The sequence below is a fragment of the Ascaphus truei genome, unplaced genomic scaffold, assembly GCF_040206685.1.
Source record: "Ascaphus truei isolate aAscTru1 unplaced genomic scaffold, aAscTru1.hap1 HAP1_SCAFFOLD_1023, whole genome shotgun sequence".
NCBI classification, from domain to species: domain Eukaryota; kingdom Metazoa; phylum Chordata; class Amphibia; order Anura; family Ascaphidae; genus Ascaphus; species Ascaphus truei.
Window position 1 is genome coordinate 18,094 of NW_027453887.1, and position 17,240 is coordinate 35,333.

The following is a 17,240-nucleotide window of genomic DNA, read 5'->3' on the forward strand; positions in this document are numbered from 1 at the left end:
GGCTAATTACACATGTTGCAGCAAACATTTTCCATGTCAATCTCAGGCTTTTTGTCTATTTACATGACTGACTGTTGCGTTCAGAAGTGTTACATGCATTGCACATTACACTAAGACTTTTCAAACAATGTTTGTACAAAGCTTCACTTTACATCACTGGCAAATATCATGATTGCCTGCTGAATACACAGAACAAATAATTATTTGATCAAATGGACACAGCTTGTGAGCAAAGTACTTTAATATGTTAATGTAACACCTTGCTTTTTACTATGTCACCTGACATCATCACATACCTATTTAAAGGACGCCCATTACCTGCTCATTCACAGCTACTCATTTCAAAATGTTGCGATTGTTTAGGAGACGGAGGAACATTCTTTTTCATGACATGCTTGCTGATGAAGAGAATGACATAGGGCAGGGGAGGGACAGAGCCAGGGACAGTGACAGGCACGCGGATGGGACAGGGAGAGGGACAGGCCGAGGGACAGGAGATCAAAGGAGAAGACAGAGGAGACAAGTTGTGCCTCGTCCGCATGTGTACAGGGAGAGAACCCTGTTAGATGGGATGAGTGAGGAGGAGATAGACAGTCGCTATCGTTTGAGTTCAGCAGCAATATTATCTCTTTATGAAGAGATAAGGGGAGATTTAGATTTTTTGACAGCCAGAGGTCGTGCAGTCCCTGGGCTTGTTAAAATGCTGTGCTCATTACATTATCTTGCTTCCGCGTCATTCCAGACAACTGTGGGCATAGTGGGCGGGGTCTCGCAATCTACATTCTCGCGGGCCTTTACCCAGTTTCTCTATGCACTCAATAGACGCGATAGGAATTATATTCATTTTCCTACAGAGGCGACAGAGTGGCTGGAAGTCAGGAATGGCTTTTATAATATAGCAGGGATACCATGTGTGCTGGGTGCAATCGATTGCACACATGTTGCTTTGATTGCACCTAGTCAGAGTGAGCATGTTTACCGTAATCGTAAGCACTACCATTCACTGAATGTACAGGTGGTATGTGATGCCACGATGAGGATAATGCATGTGGTACCCAAATTCCCTGGTTCCAGTCACAATTCCTCTATCCTGAGGAACTCTTCAGTCTTCCATGCGTTCGAAGAGGGACATTTTGAACATGGTTGGCTGCTGGGTGAGTACAGATTTGGATGTTGTAACACAAAACACATTTTTCTTTAGGAATGTTTTCATTGTAGAATCTTATCACTAATGTAAGCTTATGTGTGCTCCATTGATTATAGGTGACTCGGGATACGGAATTAGGCCGTGGCTCTTGACTCCGGTGCTAAACCCTCAAACTGAAGCAGAGGAGAGGTACAATGCAGCCCATATCTCTACAAGATCTGTTATAGAGAGGACATTTGGCCTACTCAAGACCAGATTTAGGTGTCTCGACAGAACTGGTGGGGCTCTTCTATACAAGCCTCAAAAAGTGTCTGATATTATTATTGCCTGTTGCATTTTACACAATGTGGCACTCAGACACAATGTACAATCAGACATAGCTGACCCTTTGGTAGACGAGCATCCCACCCATGTAGCTGCTAAAAATGAACAAACAGCCAGTGGTGGCCAGACACGCCAGAATCTCATAAATTCGTTTTTTTCTTGTAAGTAAAAACATATATGTTCCTAGTACTACTTTTATAGATTATGTTATATTAACAATAATGTTTCTTTATATAACCTTCTGTTAGGACACAGATGAATATGGGTTGCACACCTTTCTTTTCTCTGCTGTGTGCACAAAGGGATGTGGCACCGGTATGTAATTGTTGCACAGGTTATATAATCCCTCTTCCATTGTAAATTAGTTGTGTGTATGTGAATACAACTGGTGTAACAAAGCAGTAATATTTTACCTTTGTGTTGTTCCTTATGCAAACACAATACACATAGTATGGCCATAGTCATTCATTCTTGCAGTATGGTTACATACAATATTATTGTTGCAGTGTAACATGTACATCCATATGATGTGTACACCAGGCTGGTTTACATTTTGAATGTCATAAAATACACATGGTGTTGCACATTTAACACCAAATACACACTTTGCTGTGTTGCTTACGGTACTGAAGATGGCATGTCAATGTTTGCCATTTATATATTGTTCCATTGCATTATAGGTATATCTCCAGTATGACTGATCATGGTATGTATATTTGCTGACATCTGTAATAAGATGTGCCTACCTCAATATTCGTATAATTATTTGAAGCAAAAATCCAACATATTGGTAAACGATAAATGTTACATACATGTACTTTCTGTATCATGTACATGCATTTACCTACTAATGAGGTTTAATGTGCATTGTATTATAAAATGATTACGCCCATTTCATCACATTTAATGTATGTTCCCTTATAATTTCCATTAATGTAATATAGAGGTGTTTGGAGAGAAGGGGATAACTGTAGATATTTTTTTACTTACGGGAGCTCATTAATCACGGATGCAATTGACTGATCATAACACTCCATGCATGAATGCCTGTAATCACAGCAATGCGTTGAACATCTTATATTTAGCAATGTAGGTGATTATTAATGCTATAAATTATTTGTCAACATTAATTAAACATTGTCACATGTGTATGTATAAGTCACACATGTGTGTTGATGTGACCTACATGTAACAAGTGTCAAACTGTAATCAAAACCACAATTGTGTCAAAAATGTTACAGTAATTTTGCATTAATAATTACACACAATCACAATGTTCTTAATATATTTGGAATGTCATTGACGTCACTTCATCATTATCATGATGATAATGAACAAGTATTCTCTAAATATAAACGTCAATCACATGCACATTAGCATAGGCACACTTTTTAAGACAACTGTTTGTGTCTGTATCAATTTGTTTATGATCCATGTATAACACCGACAAATGATAACAGCAGCTTTATTATGGTAGGTTAAATCATCATATTGACTGTACTATTTATGTTTAGAAAGTTTAATGAACACACAATACACAATAGACACACAAATGTGTTAGAGTGGGAATGGTTGTTATATATAAAACACACCATGCCATAAAATGTTAGTAGTAATTAAAGAACACTCAAGAAAAATTCTAGCTGCACTCTTTTGCAACATCATTATGTTAATTAAGTGCTTATGCAATATAGGCATAAGGGTATCACAATTTTAATTGTTTGTTAATAAGCGCTGCAAGCAATATAAAATTAGTTCCATATGTAGTATAGTAGTCGGTGGCTCCTCCTCACAATCATCTCATATAAAGTTAGACTCTTCTGAAATCATACATTGATCCGATTGTATCTTGCCCGACATCTCTGAAATACAGCAAACACATGATGATCAAAGATGGCACCTTACTATATAATTATCCGTGACAACGCGTTACACATCTCTATATGATTGTGTACATACACACGTCACTCAGTTATATGTTAGAAGTACAACTAAACATCATTATGTATTCGTTTGTAAAATTAGTAGCACGCATAACTATGTATATGAAGTTAATGTTGGGTGTATACTTAAAAATGTGCGCGCACATCTTACTGTGCGCACGCACTTCACGCTTGGGTCGACTAAGTGTTAGCGCATGCGCAAAACAATGCGTACGTTGTGCGTTCAATACATGTTGTAAATACCATTAACCATAAAATATTTCTTTGTAATACAATGAAGGAGAAATTACATTCGTTCTAAACGACTACATCTGTATTCTTTTTAAACAGACGTGTGTGGACAGAAAGCACGCCCGATAACACAATGCGCAAATGCAATACGTGTGACGTCATGTTAAGCCAGCGTGAAGCGCACGCAAACACTCCTCCCACTGAATTAACTTTCGGCTAACGCCCAGTGCACACCCACAAACACAGACGCGCACGCATGACACAGTGCAGTTACCGTAACTATAACAAAACAACACAGCCAATAGGCTTTGACGCGCGCACGTTGCTTGGGGGCGGGACTTACATCCGTAATCCTTTTTAAGGACGCCTTGGCACATGACAAGGGTCCCACGTCATACGTGGTCGACCGGGTTTTTTTTTAAGATGTTGCATGATAAAAAAACAGGTGTGTGTTACAGTTATGGTAACATGTTGCTAATATGTTTAAAGGGATGGGAAAGTACGTATATTTATTCCGTGAGCAATGTGTACTAATCTTTCTGGTTCTACTATATTGTAATAGGAAACAATGTGTTTGTGATCGCTACATGTTATGCAGTCTGCAATGTTACGCTGTATCCACGCATTTAAAGTAAAAATGGTGGTTACAAAAAAAAAAAACTTTTAACGCTGAGTCAAGGCATAACGATTGTTATATTTACCATTCTTGTAGAAGTAACACTTCGTCTGCCTGCAACTGGTCGCTCCAGAAAACCAATGCATTTGCATCCATGGTTGACCCAAACGCTGAATCTTGTATGACACACATCTCCTCCATGAGGCGCTCATAGGAATCGCCACTGCCTTCTTCAAACAATTGGTCCGGAGGTAGGTTCATTTCTTCGGTTACCCATTCGAATGCGTTTGCAGCAGAAAGGCTTGGTAAAAAATCATAGTAGTTATGTTCTTATAGAAAGTGTGTTTCAGGAATGGAGGGTGCAGATATTGCAGCAGGTATCGATTCACACGGAACAGTAGTAGCGGATCCATTGCTATTGTTATTAGGAATAAATATGCTATTTAGCACAATATATGTGCCGTGTTCCACGGTGATTTTATTTTCCTTAGCAATCTGCCAAAAACCATACCTTTCTTGTAGGTTATCCTGCACACGTTCAAAACATTCATTAGTTGATAAAGTGAATCTTACAGAGGATTTAAAATTTCGCGCTCGCCCAGGTTCTTGGTAATAAGGATATTTTGTTCTAATCAAATCATAGATTTGGCCCACGTTGGCTTTCTGTGCCGCAGTTGAGACGATCGCCTCCGCTATCATCATTTTATAGCCTTTGTGTGGATGGCTGTTTTGAATCATATCGTTAGCCATTGCAGCTTAACACAAAATCTGACTCTACTTCAATGTTGTCTGCTCAGAATGCTGAAACTAGTAGAATGTTATCTATTTAGTGTCTTTCCATTCAAGGTCAGAAAATGTTTCTTCTTTTACTCCTGTTTTCAAGCACCAATTGGAGTTGTACAAATAATTGGTTCACATTTGTGGTTTCTGATAGGCATTTCAGTGTGAATGCCACATTAAGCTACTTTTATCTACTTTCTCAAAACAACTGTACAATTTTAATTAAAAAACAATGTGGGTTGAGGAAAGAAACATTGTACGCTTTATGAAAATAGTGCTTACACACCCATATAATGAAATACACACACACCTTCAAAAGTTTTAATCTTTTTTTTCCCCATACATTTCAGTGTCTATTTTTCAGTCTGGTTAACTCCCTGACTGCATCAGAGTTTAAGTAAGTGTGTATATGTGTATATATATATATATATATCTGTCTCATATATATATATATAAATATATAAATATATAATATATATATATATATATATATATATATATATATATATATATATATATATATATATATATATATATATATATATATATATTACAATATACATATGTATATGTGTGTAAAACCAAACTTTTAATGTGTGTGTATATTACAATATTTAATGGCTTATATGTAAAGAGGGATTTTAATATTGGTGTGATTTATTTAAAGGTTTAAATAATAGAGGCTTACAATGTTGTATGGCCTTTGACATTGGCTTGTGAGCAATTGTGATTTACCATCAAACAACGCCTTTTTTTAATTGAGAAGGCCTGTAGTGTTACAACCAATAATATATCTATGTAATCCAGTTCTACACAGATCATATTGATGGCAGTAAGTAGGCCTTGTATGAAACCTATTTAAATGGTGATAAACATGAGTGAATTAAGTGATTAATAATTGTTTAAGGCCCATACTGTTATAGGCTCACAGTAAGTATATTTCACAAACAGTAGGCCTGTATTATTACAATACTGTGTTTTCACAAGGAAGCATTAAGTGTATGTTTTGTGAAAATACATGTATACCAGTTTAGATAGTACAAATAATATATATATATATATATATATATATATATATATATATATATATAATATACACACACTGTGTGTGTACATATATCCATACATACTACATATATATTACTAAACATTCACAGATATGTTATTGAAAACAGAACTCATAAATGATTAAAGGACAACATTAGAATGTTCAAGCAAGGTGAAGGTAAGTAATATTTAACACTTAATCCTGCTGTACACGGACAAGAAAGATGTTAGCAGTTAAATAGATGTGTGTTTTTAATTGCATGTGAATAATATTTACATGCAATGATTACATCAAGTAACACACCCAAATACAATGTTTTGCAGGTAAGTAAATGGCAGCTTCTCTAAACATAGCAACTGGGTCCTGGTGGACCATTACTGAGCAGATGATTAATACATAAATATTCATAACACCATTCATTAGGACTGTTAACATTTCCAAAACTTCACGTGTACAATGACATACTTGAATGTTTGGAAACAACAGGTCTTCAGCATACATACAATATTCATTAGATAATCTGAAGTCAACAAAACAAGGCCAAAGACATATTTACTTAATTATAACATTTATTATTTTTTTTTCCTTTTGAGAGCGAGTCACAGGCCTGCTTGTTATCTCTTGGATTTTTCTTTTCCGTTTGGCTACAACTTGAGTCACAACAGAGCCACTTTGAGTGGCCTGTGGCACTTCACGGGCAGGGCTTGTGGCCAGTGACTGTTCACGGGCAGGGCTTGTGGGCAGTGACTGTTCACGGGCAGGGCTTGTGGGCAGTGACTGTTCACGGGCAGGGCTTGTGGGCAGTGACTGATCACGGGCAGGGCTTGTGGCCAGTGACTGTTCATGGGCAGGGCTTGTGGCCAGTGACTGTTCACGGGCAGGGCTTGTGGGCAGTGACTGATCACGGAAAGGGCTTGTGCCCACTGACACATGTGAGCAAGTTGGTACACAGTGCACAACTGATGGTTGGTCCGTTTCATGTTTGGGTTTTTTTGTTTGTGTCCAAAAACTGGTCAGTAGTAACTGCTTGTGCTTTTTTGTTTTTGCCGCCTCCTTTGTAGGTGTCAGCTCCAGAATTTCTACAGATGGCAGTGGTAGGATGTTGTCAGGAACATGCCCAGAACTTTCTGCTACTTTACCGGTAACATCCCGACCTGGGGAATGAACATCAGATGCATGGGGTGAAAAATGACCACCATGTAAAGATCCTTCCTGTGATGTGTTAAAGTTGAAATTTGGTACTGTAGTCATTCTCAAGTAATTAGGTTGGGTTTGCTGAACAACTAATGCTTCTAATGACGTGTTTATTTTTTGCAATTGTTTAGGCACTTCAATGAAGACTCTGTGGAGATGTGACAATTGTGATATCGTTTCTTCCTGCAGTGATATCATCCTTTCGTGCACTGTGATCAGATCTGAATGGCGACGATTTTCAGCTTCAACAATTTTTCCCTCAGAAGCTACTATTGCATCGTATGTGTTACTTGATGGACGATTTGGCTGTGTAACTGTTTCAATGGGAACCTCTTCATGGTCACTTGATTGCATTTCTGTGTCTATGGCGGCATCATCATCATCATCTTCATCATCATGTTCTAAAAATAAATGTACACATTATGAAATGGCATGTTAATCTCTGCTGTTTTACTATGCAATTATACTGTGTCATAAGTAACACCTAACATGTTTCCATACGTTTTATAACGTCACATTAAAAACTACCTTGACTTACGAATAATGTTTGGACTCAGTATGAAATAAGAATGAATGAAAAGTTGCTCTAAACTCACAACTCCTACATGATACTTAACATCACAAACACAATACATGTTGTCTTAAACTTCATTTTCACTGACACTAAGTAATCCTATTTAAAGAACATGTGCAAAACAAATAATGAACATGACAACATAACATATAGAAGTGCACATATTATATGGGCACCACCTCATACACTCACCTTCTAGGTGTGTTGAGCTGCATGACCCAGGTGAAGACACTTGTTCCGTCTCAGGTGACACATGTCCTCCAGGGGCAACTATATATAACAATAACATCAGTTGTACATTTACATGTGTAAATATTGAACAAACAGTTATTGTATGTTCTGTATTTATGAGTAACTAACAGCATAAGTTCCTTAACCGAAAATGTGTGTGTGAAAGTGAACATAAACAGTTGTAATAACAATGTACATGCCTGTGTACTTAGAACTTTTGAGTTCCCTAACATACAACATACTATGTTTCTGCAGTAATGCGTTAGGATAAATTGATTAAATTTGTACATACAAATCATATGTTGTGTAGTCATATCAGTATCATAATGTACATAACCATTGTGAATGTTCATCTCATGATAGTTATCATGAAGGTGGTCATATTGCAAAAAGATTCGTTTTTGGTAGAGGATAGAAGCTGTGGCACACCTGAATGTGGCTGTCACTCAACAACACAACACATGCAGTGTGTGATAATGTGTTGTTGATATCAGTTCAACTATAGATATGAGTGAACGAATGTGTGACGTACGGTTTGATAAGTAATGACTTGTTGGGGGATTTAGTACCTAGAGTTAAGCTTTCAAATGAGTGTGAATTCCTTCAGTTTTGCTAGTCAGGTTGTAAGAACGGTATTCCCTTCTCCAAAAACCCTAATCAGGCAGACCTTTCAATTACTTCAAACAGGTGAAAATGGTGTGAACTAAGTTGACCGTAAGATGACCCTGTAATTTGGGTGTGTGCTGAACCCCACCCCCTCTGTTGACGTGTATGGTGTGATGACATTCATTGCAGCTGCTTTAACACAATGGTAGAGGAGCTAAATAGTCGTCTGCAGTGTGCAAGTTATGAACACAATGACATAACATATGCTACGTGTGCCTCATTATGCTGTCTGTATATGACATCAAGCAAAAATGGACCTTTTTATAAACAACTATACATTTGTTAGTGCAAGTTATGTTTGTAGGCCGTGGCATGCAATATATTCGATGCATGATTAGAATAGGCAGTAATGTCGTGTTTGTAGGAGTAAAATAAATAATATACACATTAATATTATACATATTTATGTTCTGTACCAGTAGCTAGTAATAATTTCTCATTAGCATGTGTTACACATGTGTGCTACCCTGTTGTTCCCCATCTTAGCCCACCATCAATTGCTTCCACTGCAGCAATGCATTTTGGGAATTCACATGTAAATGACCACGCAATGGCACGTGGTATATTAGTTACTGCTTTTAGTAGGACTACAACATATATGTCTATTTTGAGATATATATATAGAGAGAGAAACAGACATATACATATATAGATGTAGGTATGCTTATATTGTGAAGACAGTATAAAAAGCAGCGGAAATATGTAAAATAACTGTAAGCAACGACACGCCTAGTACAGTAAGATTTCTCACCTGGTGGAAATTGTGACGGATAAATTCCAATGTCCCGGTCACCGGCCAAACCCTCCACGACGACGGGAAGTAATTTTCCCCGAAGCAGCTCCTCCAATGGAGTTAAGATCAGACGTTGTGGTGGCGGGCCACCTCCAGTGCCAGAAGCATGCACGCGTTGGTCTTGCATTTTCTTTTTCAATTTTGACCTAATATCGTCAAATCTTTTGCGACAATTCAGCTTGTCCCTGACACGATTCCCACACGCATTGACACCAATTATTATTGTGTCCCACATTTCATTTTTGCTTGATGAACTTGTCCGCGCTTGAAATACAAACAAAATATATGACGTTAATTCATAATAATAGAAGCACCAGTTTCCTACACTGCTAGCTGTTCCAAGAGATAGCAAACATGCTGTTTTAGGTGTAATATGTGAAGCACATGAGCATTCACTACTAAACCTAGACATGTAAGCAAGCTTGCATTAATATTGTATGCAGTTATCGCAAATTGAACGCCTGTGTTTAGTTGTCCTTGTAACGCATGATAAAAAGCTGTGTTTCCACAATAATTAACATAGACAGATATTCTGTACCCATATTTGCATATTAACAAAACTCACATGACCTAGGATCACATGTATTTGAAGAATAAATGGAAAGGTACACTTACCTACTAAATGTCCATAGAGACTGTCATAGTGCTCCAGAATCCCAGTGACAAGAGCTCTATTTTCCTGGTCATTGAAGCGAGGATTACGTGGCTTCTCCACACGTTTCTTCCGAGCACGTTTAGGCTCAGAGCTTGGCTGCTGCTGACTGGACTCTCCTTGTTCCAATGGAAGAGACTCCAAAAGCTGGCCACCACCAGACACCCCATCAGCAACTGAGCCACCAGCAGCACTCCCACTCCCACCAACAGCACTCGCACTCCTAGCACCAGCACTCCCAGCAACAGCACTCCTACTCCTAGCAACAGCACTCCCAGTCCCAGCAACAGCACTCGCACTCCCAGCAACAGCACTCCCACTCCCAGCAACATCACTCCCCTGAACAGTACGTTCACTCTGACGCGTACTCGCACGAGTAGCACTACCACTCACACCAGCATCACTCTTCCCACGCTTTGCGGGCATACTTACAGCACTCACAAAAAACAGAAAACAAATGTACAGCCAATCACACGAAACACTTCCACATAGAAAACAAGACAAAGATGTAAACAAAACAACAAAGGACAAAGCTTTCATAATACACAACAAGTCTCTCAGTCAATATGCAAATATTAAATCTCCCAGCTCTGTGCGTCTCTCTCTCTCTCACTCCCAACAACACAGAGAATGATTAACAGTACACGTTGCCTTTAAATATGGCGCGCTATCCAATACATGCTGGCTTCGCCTGATTCAGCAAGATTTTTGATTGGCGAACGTAACAGCACCCCGCCACGCACGCCGATACACCTGTGTATGATCGGCAAATCATCGTGAGAGTGGGCAGATTTGTTTTCGTCTTGATTTTGAAGGGATTCGGCACTTACTGCATACGGAGAGGGAAAATCGCCAATAACATGGCTAATCGGTAAGCTTGCCGATTTCACATATTCGTCGCTTACTGCATGAGGCCCTATGTTACATACTGCCAGGGTCTATTGGAAATGCCATCTCCACCTTTTTCAAGCATTTGCCTGTTAGAATTACGTTTAGCGTGCAAATGCTCATCATGCAGATATCCAGCCCACATCGCCTGATAATCCCTATCAGATGCACCAAGACTGCTTATAAGCTCCACTCCACGCTATCACCTGAACCTGACGAAAGAAGAACACTTCCGAAACGCGTTGTTCCGGGTACAGCGTGGAGCCTTTTTGATCCTCTGCAGCTTCCGTAGTATGTGCAATCAACTGGGACCCAGCCCTGCTATCCGGACGCGGAGAGAGGGACTCACTGCGACCTGGATAGTTTACTCAGCCACTGAGCCAATCTTTATTATTTTTATGTAAGTAACGGCTTTTATTATTTCTTGTTAATAAATCACACATTTTAATCAATTTGCACTGCCTTGGCTATCCTCCTCCCTTGGGTTTTTGCTGCGAGGCACCGCCAGTTATTGGACTGAAGACACAGACATACACCACACGGAGGAAAAGCCTGAGACAAGATTTGCCTGTGTGGATTTCACCCACACATGCCCGTGTGAGTGTTGATTATCTCACTTTATTATTGTCACCACCACTTTGCTCCTTCCCCCTTCCCCCCGTCCCCCATCACTCTACCATCCTCAGTTTACTCACGTTGGGCTTTTGTACTTTCTCCCTGCCTACTGTCTCATTATGAGCATGCTGCAGCTGCTTAGAGCCATCTTATGACAGCAAGGAGTATCAGGATTTGCACTAAAGACAACGCTGAGGGATTCTTACTCACACACGCCCATGTGAGTACACTATTAAATATATATTTGTCTCATTATCCCTGTTGCTAAATTACATCATATTGCTGATTGCGGGCCAATTATGTCCTTTTCTGTTTACGGGTATATTTCACCGAGTACACCCCAGCAGATGACCATATCCAGTGACTGAAAAAACCTCAGATTAAAGACAATGCTGAGGGATTTCACTCACACATAAAAGGAATGGGATCCTCCGGCGTGTGATTCCACTTGTGACTCCAGGACACATGCAATTATAGGAAAAAAGAAGGAACCACAATCAGGGGTGGTTAAAAGGCAGTGAATCATGTAAGATTAATCTTAATAGGAAATACACTCATATTAATCAGTAATTCTCCAGTAGGATAAGGGAGATTTCTTGATGGTACCTCAAATTGGGGAAAAAAAGGGGAAATATAGTGTAACACCGTTTTATTAACAAATAAGTAAAAAAAGAGATTGAAAAATCACAAGTCGTTAGTTTAAACCTCCCGGCAGGTGATACATAATAGATGAATACAGCCAAATATGTGGATTTCAATAACGAATATAACTTATTTTAAAATAAACTTTGTTTTAGTTAGGATATAGTGAGAGATGTTAGTCATTAGAATCAAGACATAGAAGGATATTAGAAATGAGTTTGGATGTGGATTTTAAATTAATTAAGCAATGTGACGATAGCTTGCCACAGGCTATTAATATTACACAAATAACTGGGTTTGAACTGAACGAGGCTTAGATATAACAAATTGTATTTATTCCTTTGGATAGGTGAACACACAATATAGTACAGTAACAAGACAAGAAGTACACTTACTTGGGGGTTGGGGAATGAGAAGTATGATGTAGCATTTCTCGAGCAATCAGGTAACAATTCAGATCATATCAGAAGACAAAGGATATAGGGTGGACAACAATTTATAAACCTTTGTTCCCCTATCCTTAACATTAAGTACCTGTGATTGGTTTTCAATTAACTCCAGCCACTCTCTAACGTGGGAACACATTTTGACACATGCCCCCCAGCTAGTTGGCACAGGCGCAGTAGAGCTCTGGGGTCTCATTTCTGTAGCCCCACATTTGCATCTGGAATGCCAGCCAGTCTACCCATTTGGATTTCTGGCAGGAAAACCTTTTTTGGAAGGTGTGAAATGAAACACTCAAAGCCTGCTCTGGTTTGAGTCCTCTCCGCCCTCAGGTAAACAGTGAGGGTGACAAAACCCTTTGAACAATACTTAAATCCTAGACATTGGGTCGCCTCCCTGGCCATCTGCTACCCTGGTATGCAAAGGAATTTCCTCTGGGTTATGTCCATACCTTGGGACACAGTATTAAAGATTAAACATAAACATATTAAATTATCCGGTTCCGTTGGGTCCAGCGGGACCAAACTTCCCAGTTCTCAATGCCGGAACTGGGATACCCTATGGTCCAATTTGCGACTTGCTACGACCTTCGGAACCGGAGATACACAAATACACTTTAAACCGTTTCTTATTTTATTGTAAAAATCTCCGCTAAAAAGAAATCTCAGCTTTTCACTAAATCCCCATTGAAAACAACGGGCTTCGCCGCCATAGACTTTCAATGGCAAACCGCCACCGTTGGCGGCTATGGGAATCCGCCACCATAGACTTTCAACGGGGCTGCGCCGCCGTTGAAGTCAATAGGGTTTCTCCGCCATAGCCGGTCAATGGAAATTGGCCGCCATTGAAGTCTATGGGAAAAATCCCAAACTTTCAAGGGGGTCCATACTCCGTCGGGTTGGTCCAGGAGGGTCAAGGATGGTTTTGCGGCGATGCCGGAGAAGTGACTACAGATACCCCAAACCTTGATCCTCTGGGCCCTCCGGAACCGGAGCTATGGATTCCCAAATTTCAGCTTTTTACACTTAGTCGTTTTCCAGAGCTGTATCTGCCGCCGCCATTGAAACCTATGGCGCGACCCGCTCTTCTCGGTTCGACCCTTATCGGGGGTCCAGGATTCAGGGACCCGGTTGGGGTCAAGTGGGGGGAGGTCTAGGAGCTAGGGGCAAAAAGAATTTTATTTCTAGGTGCTCTAGAACTGTTTATTCCCACGCCACTTGTCGTTGAACTTGACTTGTAAGTGATCAAAGCTCTCTTTTAGAAATTGTATCCGCTTTGCGGTTTCGTGGTTTGGACGGCAGCCAACTCGTTCTTCGAAAGCCCCATCGAGGAATCTCCATAGAAGTCAATGGGCCCATTGACTTTCAATGGGAAACCGCCGCTCTCCCTCTTGGGCGCCACCTGCTGGTCTTCTCAGCAAACAGGACCAAAACAGCAAGATTTGCCATTAGAACGCATGGAGCCTCAATGGCGGCCTATGGGAGCCTGCAAAATGGTGCCTGAAAAGGCGGGAAAACTACACAAAGAGCTATAATCATTAAAAGACTATTAACCCTTGTACTTCCGGATGAATTCTAGTGTGTGTGTGATGCAGACACTGATATAACCATAATACATGGGAACAGGGGAATATACATTTTGATGTTATAACAAGGGTTAAATCACATTTCTGGACCTCAGCCCAGTTAACCCCTTGTCTCCCTGGTGAGGGCAGGGGATGGCCAAATGGGGTGCAACCCCTTTAATCCCGGGCCACCCCTTTCTCCCTCTACAAGCAATTAGAAGCTTGAAGGATATAAATACTGTTGTTACCCCATGTGGATTATTGTCACTGAAGAAGCTATTGGCGAAACGTGTCTGACAAACTTTGGGCATCACAGGCCACCGTATTGAGAAGTTGGAGCTTCATCCGGCTTGGAGGCAGCACTGCGACGGATGCGCATGCGCGAAAAGTGTAAGCGGGAGCTGTGGCAAGGAGGACAGCAATAGGGAGAAACCTGGTCTATGCACAAGTACCAGAAGATCCCCTGTTGCTGACATATCCTTGCAGGAAGCCATCTTGATTGCTGGAGCAGAACCCACACCGACAGCCAGGGACTCTGGAGGACTGCTTGCGGAGTCTGGATACACTCCTTCTCATTGCCATAAATTGTTGGCGGTATGTGAGTTTTCAATCTCTTTTTTTACTTATTTGTTAATGAAACGGTGTTACACTATATTTCCCCCTTTTTTCCTCCAATTTGAGGTGCCATCAAGAAGTCTCCCTTATCCTACTGGAGAATTACTGATTAATGTGAGTGTATTTCCTATTAAGATTAACCTTACATGATTCATTGCCTTTTAACCACCCCTGATTGTGGTTACTTCTTTTTTCCTATAATTTCATGTGTCCTTGAGTCACAAGTGGAATCACGCGCCGGATGATCCCTTTACTTTTATGACTCTTACCTATGGAGGTTGGTGAATCACCTCTAAGAAACTCTGGCAGCAGGACGCCATTTTGTGTGGGACTGAACTTTACCATTTACCTTAATACAGTTGGCGCAACTATTCTTTTTCCCTTTCACTCACACATGCCCGTGTGAGTACACATATCATTATTATTCTAAATATCCCCGACAATTCATCTTATTGCAAGTTTGATGCTTTTATACACTGTGTTTCTTTCTTTTTTGTATGCGCTCATTACCACACTCGCACTCTAACCAAGGATCAGGGGACGATCCTTCCGATTGAGCAGCAGCAGCATCAGCACCAGTATCATTTGTTTTATTACATACTTTTCTGAATTGAGCCCTTCCCAATCTAGGGAATCACAACACACCCAGCTATTTTGAGGGAGCGCCATTGTTACCCGTTCTTGCACTTTCCTTACAAATCTGGTCAGAGGTACAATTCCTCTTAACGCGTTTTAGCTATCCATAGGGAATGTTATTTAACCAATCCTTATGGTGACAGCTTGTATGGTCCGATCGGACTCCTGAAGAAGCTGGCACGCCAGCGAAACGCGTAGAGTGGACTAGCAGCAACCCACAGTGTGCCCCCATGCTCATGAACCCGTGTGGATCCATTCCAAGATCGATCGCGAAATCGGAAGTGACGCGACGGGCCGGACGGGAAGTGACGCGATCCCAGGAGTGGGGTAGATGGTGTATACTGCTGCTGCGCTTTGATTGTTACGTGTCTATGCACATGGTGCTTATGTAAGTGTGGATTACCACTGTTTTTATTGAATACATCATTAGTGAACATACAATGTTGCACTAGAGTTGTTTCTGTTTTCATCGAGGGTTGAGTTCCACTGATACCAGGGATAGGATTCTAAGCAAGACCCCCCCCCCCCCCCTGCAAACTACAAAGTCTACACACTGTCTTCCAATGCTGTTATTTGTCTGGGACAATGTGAGTTCTTAATCTCGATCCCCATGCACATTGTTATAGGTGTTTAGGATATATTACAATATTGTATATTTCATTCCCTTTACATGGTGAAACTCTGCGCTCCCCACAAGCTTCTTCCAAACAGTCAAGAGAGGAGGAACTGGATCTTCTCCTGAGAGGGTTGAGCAGCGAACTTTACTATTATAATTTTGAACACTGGTTATATATTTATATTTAATTATAACTATATATTTATATTTATATCTATTAATATCACTATATATTTATTTTTATCACACCTTTATCGGAAGCGCCTCACAATTTTTGTTCTATACTTATCACAGTGTATGTAAACTGAAGATTCCAATCGTTGTGGTTCAAATTATCAATGAATCCCAGGGCATCTAATTGTGTGCCACGCAAACTTAGGATCACATCGTCTATATAACTATGTCACCGGTCCAGACCCGCCCAAGCTCGCCACCCCTCCAGACATGGTCCTCCTCCCAGGCCCCCATGAATAGATTGGCATAACTAGGAGTGAATCTGGTCCCCATAGCAGTACCACACAACTGCAAGTAAAAACAATAATTGAACCAGAAGTAGTTGTTGTTGTTTAAAATAAAATGTATTCCTAGAATCTTATATGTAGAGGTATCACCCAAAATACGATTGGCCTCACTCATATAGTAGTCTCTTGACATAACTACTATTCCTCCACCTTTATCTGCTTGTTTAATTACAAGCTGTTTATTGGACTGTAATTCTAAAATTTCTTGATGTTCTTTTTTACTTAAATTATACTTTTTATTATTACAATATTTTTGCTGCAATTCTTCAAAGTCCTTGGTAACTAGCTGAAAAAATGTTTCCAGATAGTTACCTTTACAATGTTTAGGAAAAAGGAGAAAATTTAAACAACTTACCGTAATTTTCTTTTCCTGGAACCATGGCAGTGGGCACATAGGCATTAGACATACATAGGGAGGGTAACTATGTGCCCACTGCCATGGTTCCAGGAAAAGAAAATTACGGTAAGTTGTTTAAATTTTCTCCTTTCCTGATCACGCT

At 40.1% G+C, this 17,240-nt stretch overlaps 1 protein-coding gene across 1 annotated transcript; it reads right to left on the reverse strand.

The window, feature by feature from the left end:
- Window positions 1-6,179: 6,179 nt before the first annotated feature.
- LOC142474963 (uncharacterized) lies at window positions 6,180-11,593 on the reverse strand. Its single transcript, XM_075581048.1, has 4 exons — window positions 10,163-11,593; window positions 9,506-9,811; window positions 8,050-8,127; window positions 6,180-7,684 (listed from the first exon to the last, which is right to left on the reverse strand). Exons 1-4 carry the CDS (start codon window positions 10,737-10,739, stop codon window positions 6,642-6,644), a joined length of 2,004 nt encoding a protein of 667 aa, XP_075437163.1. The 5' UTR covers window positions 10,740-11,593; the 3' UTR covers window positions 6,180-6,641.
- Between the last annotated feature and the right edge of the window lie 5,647 nt (window positions 11,594-17,240).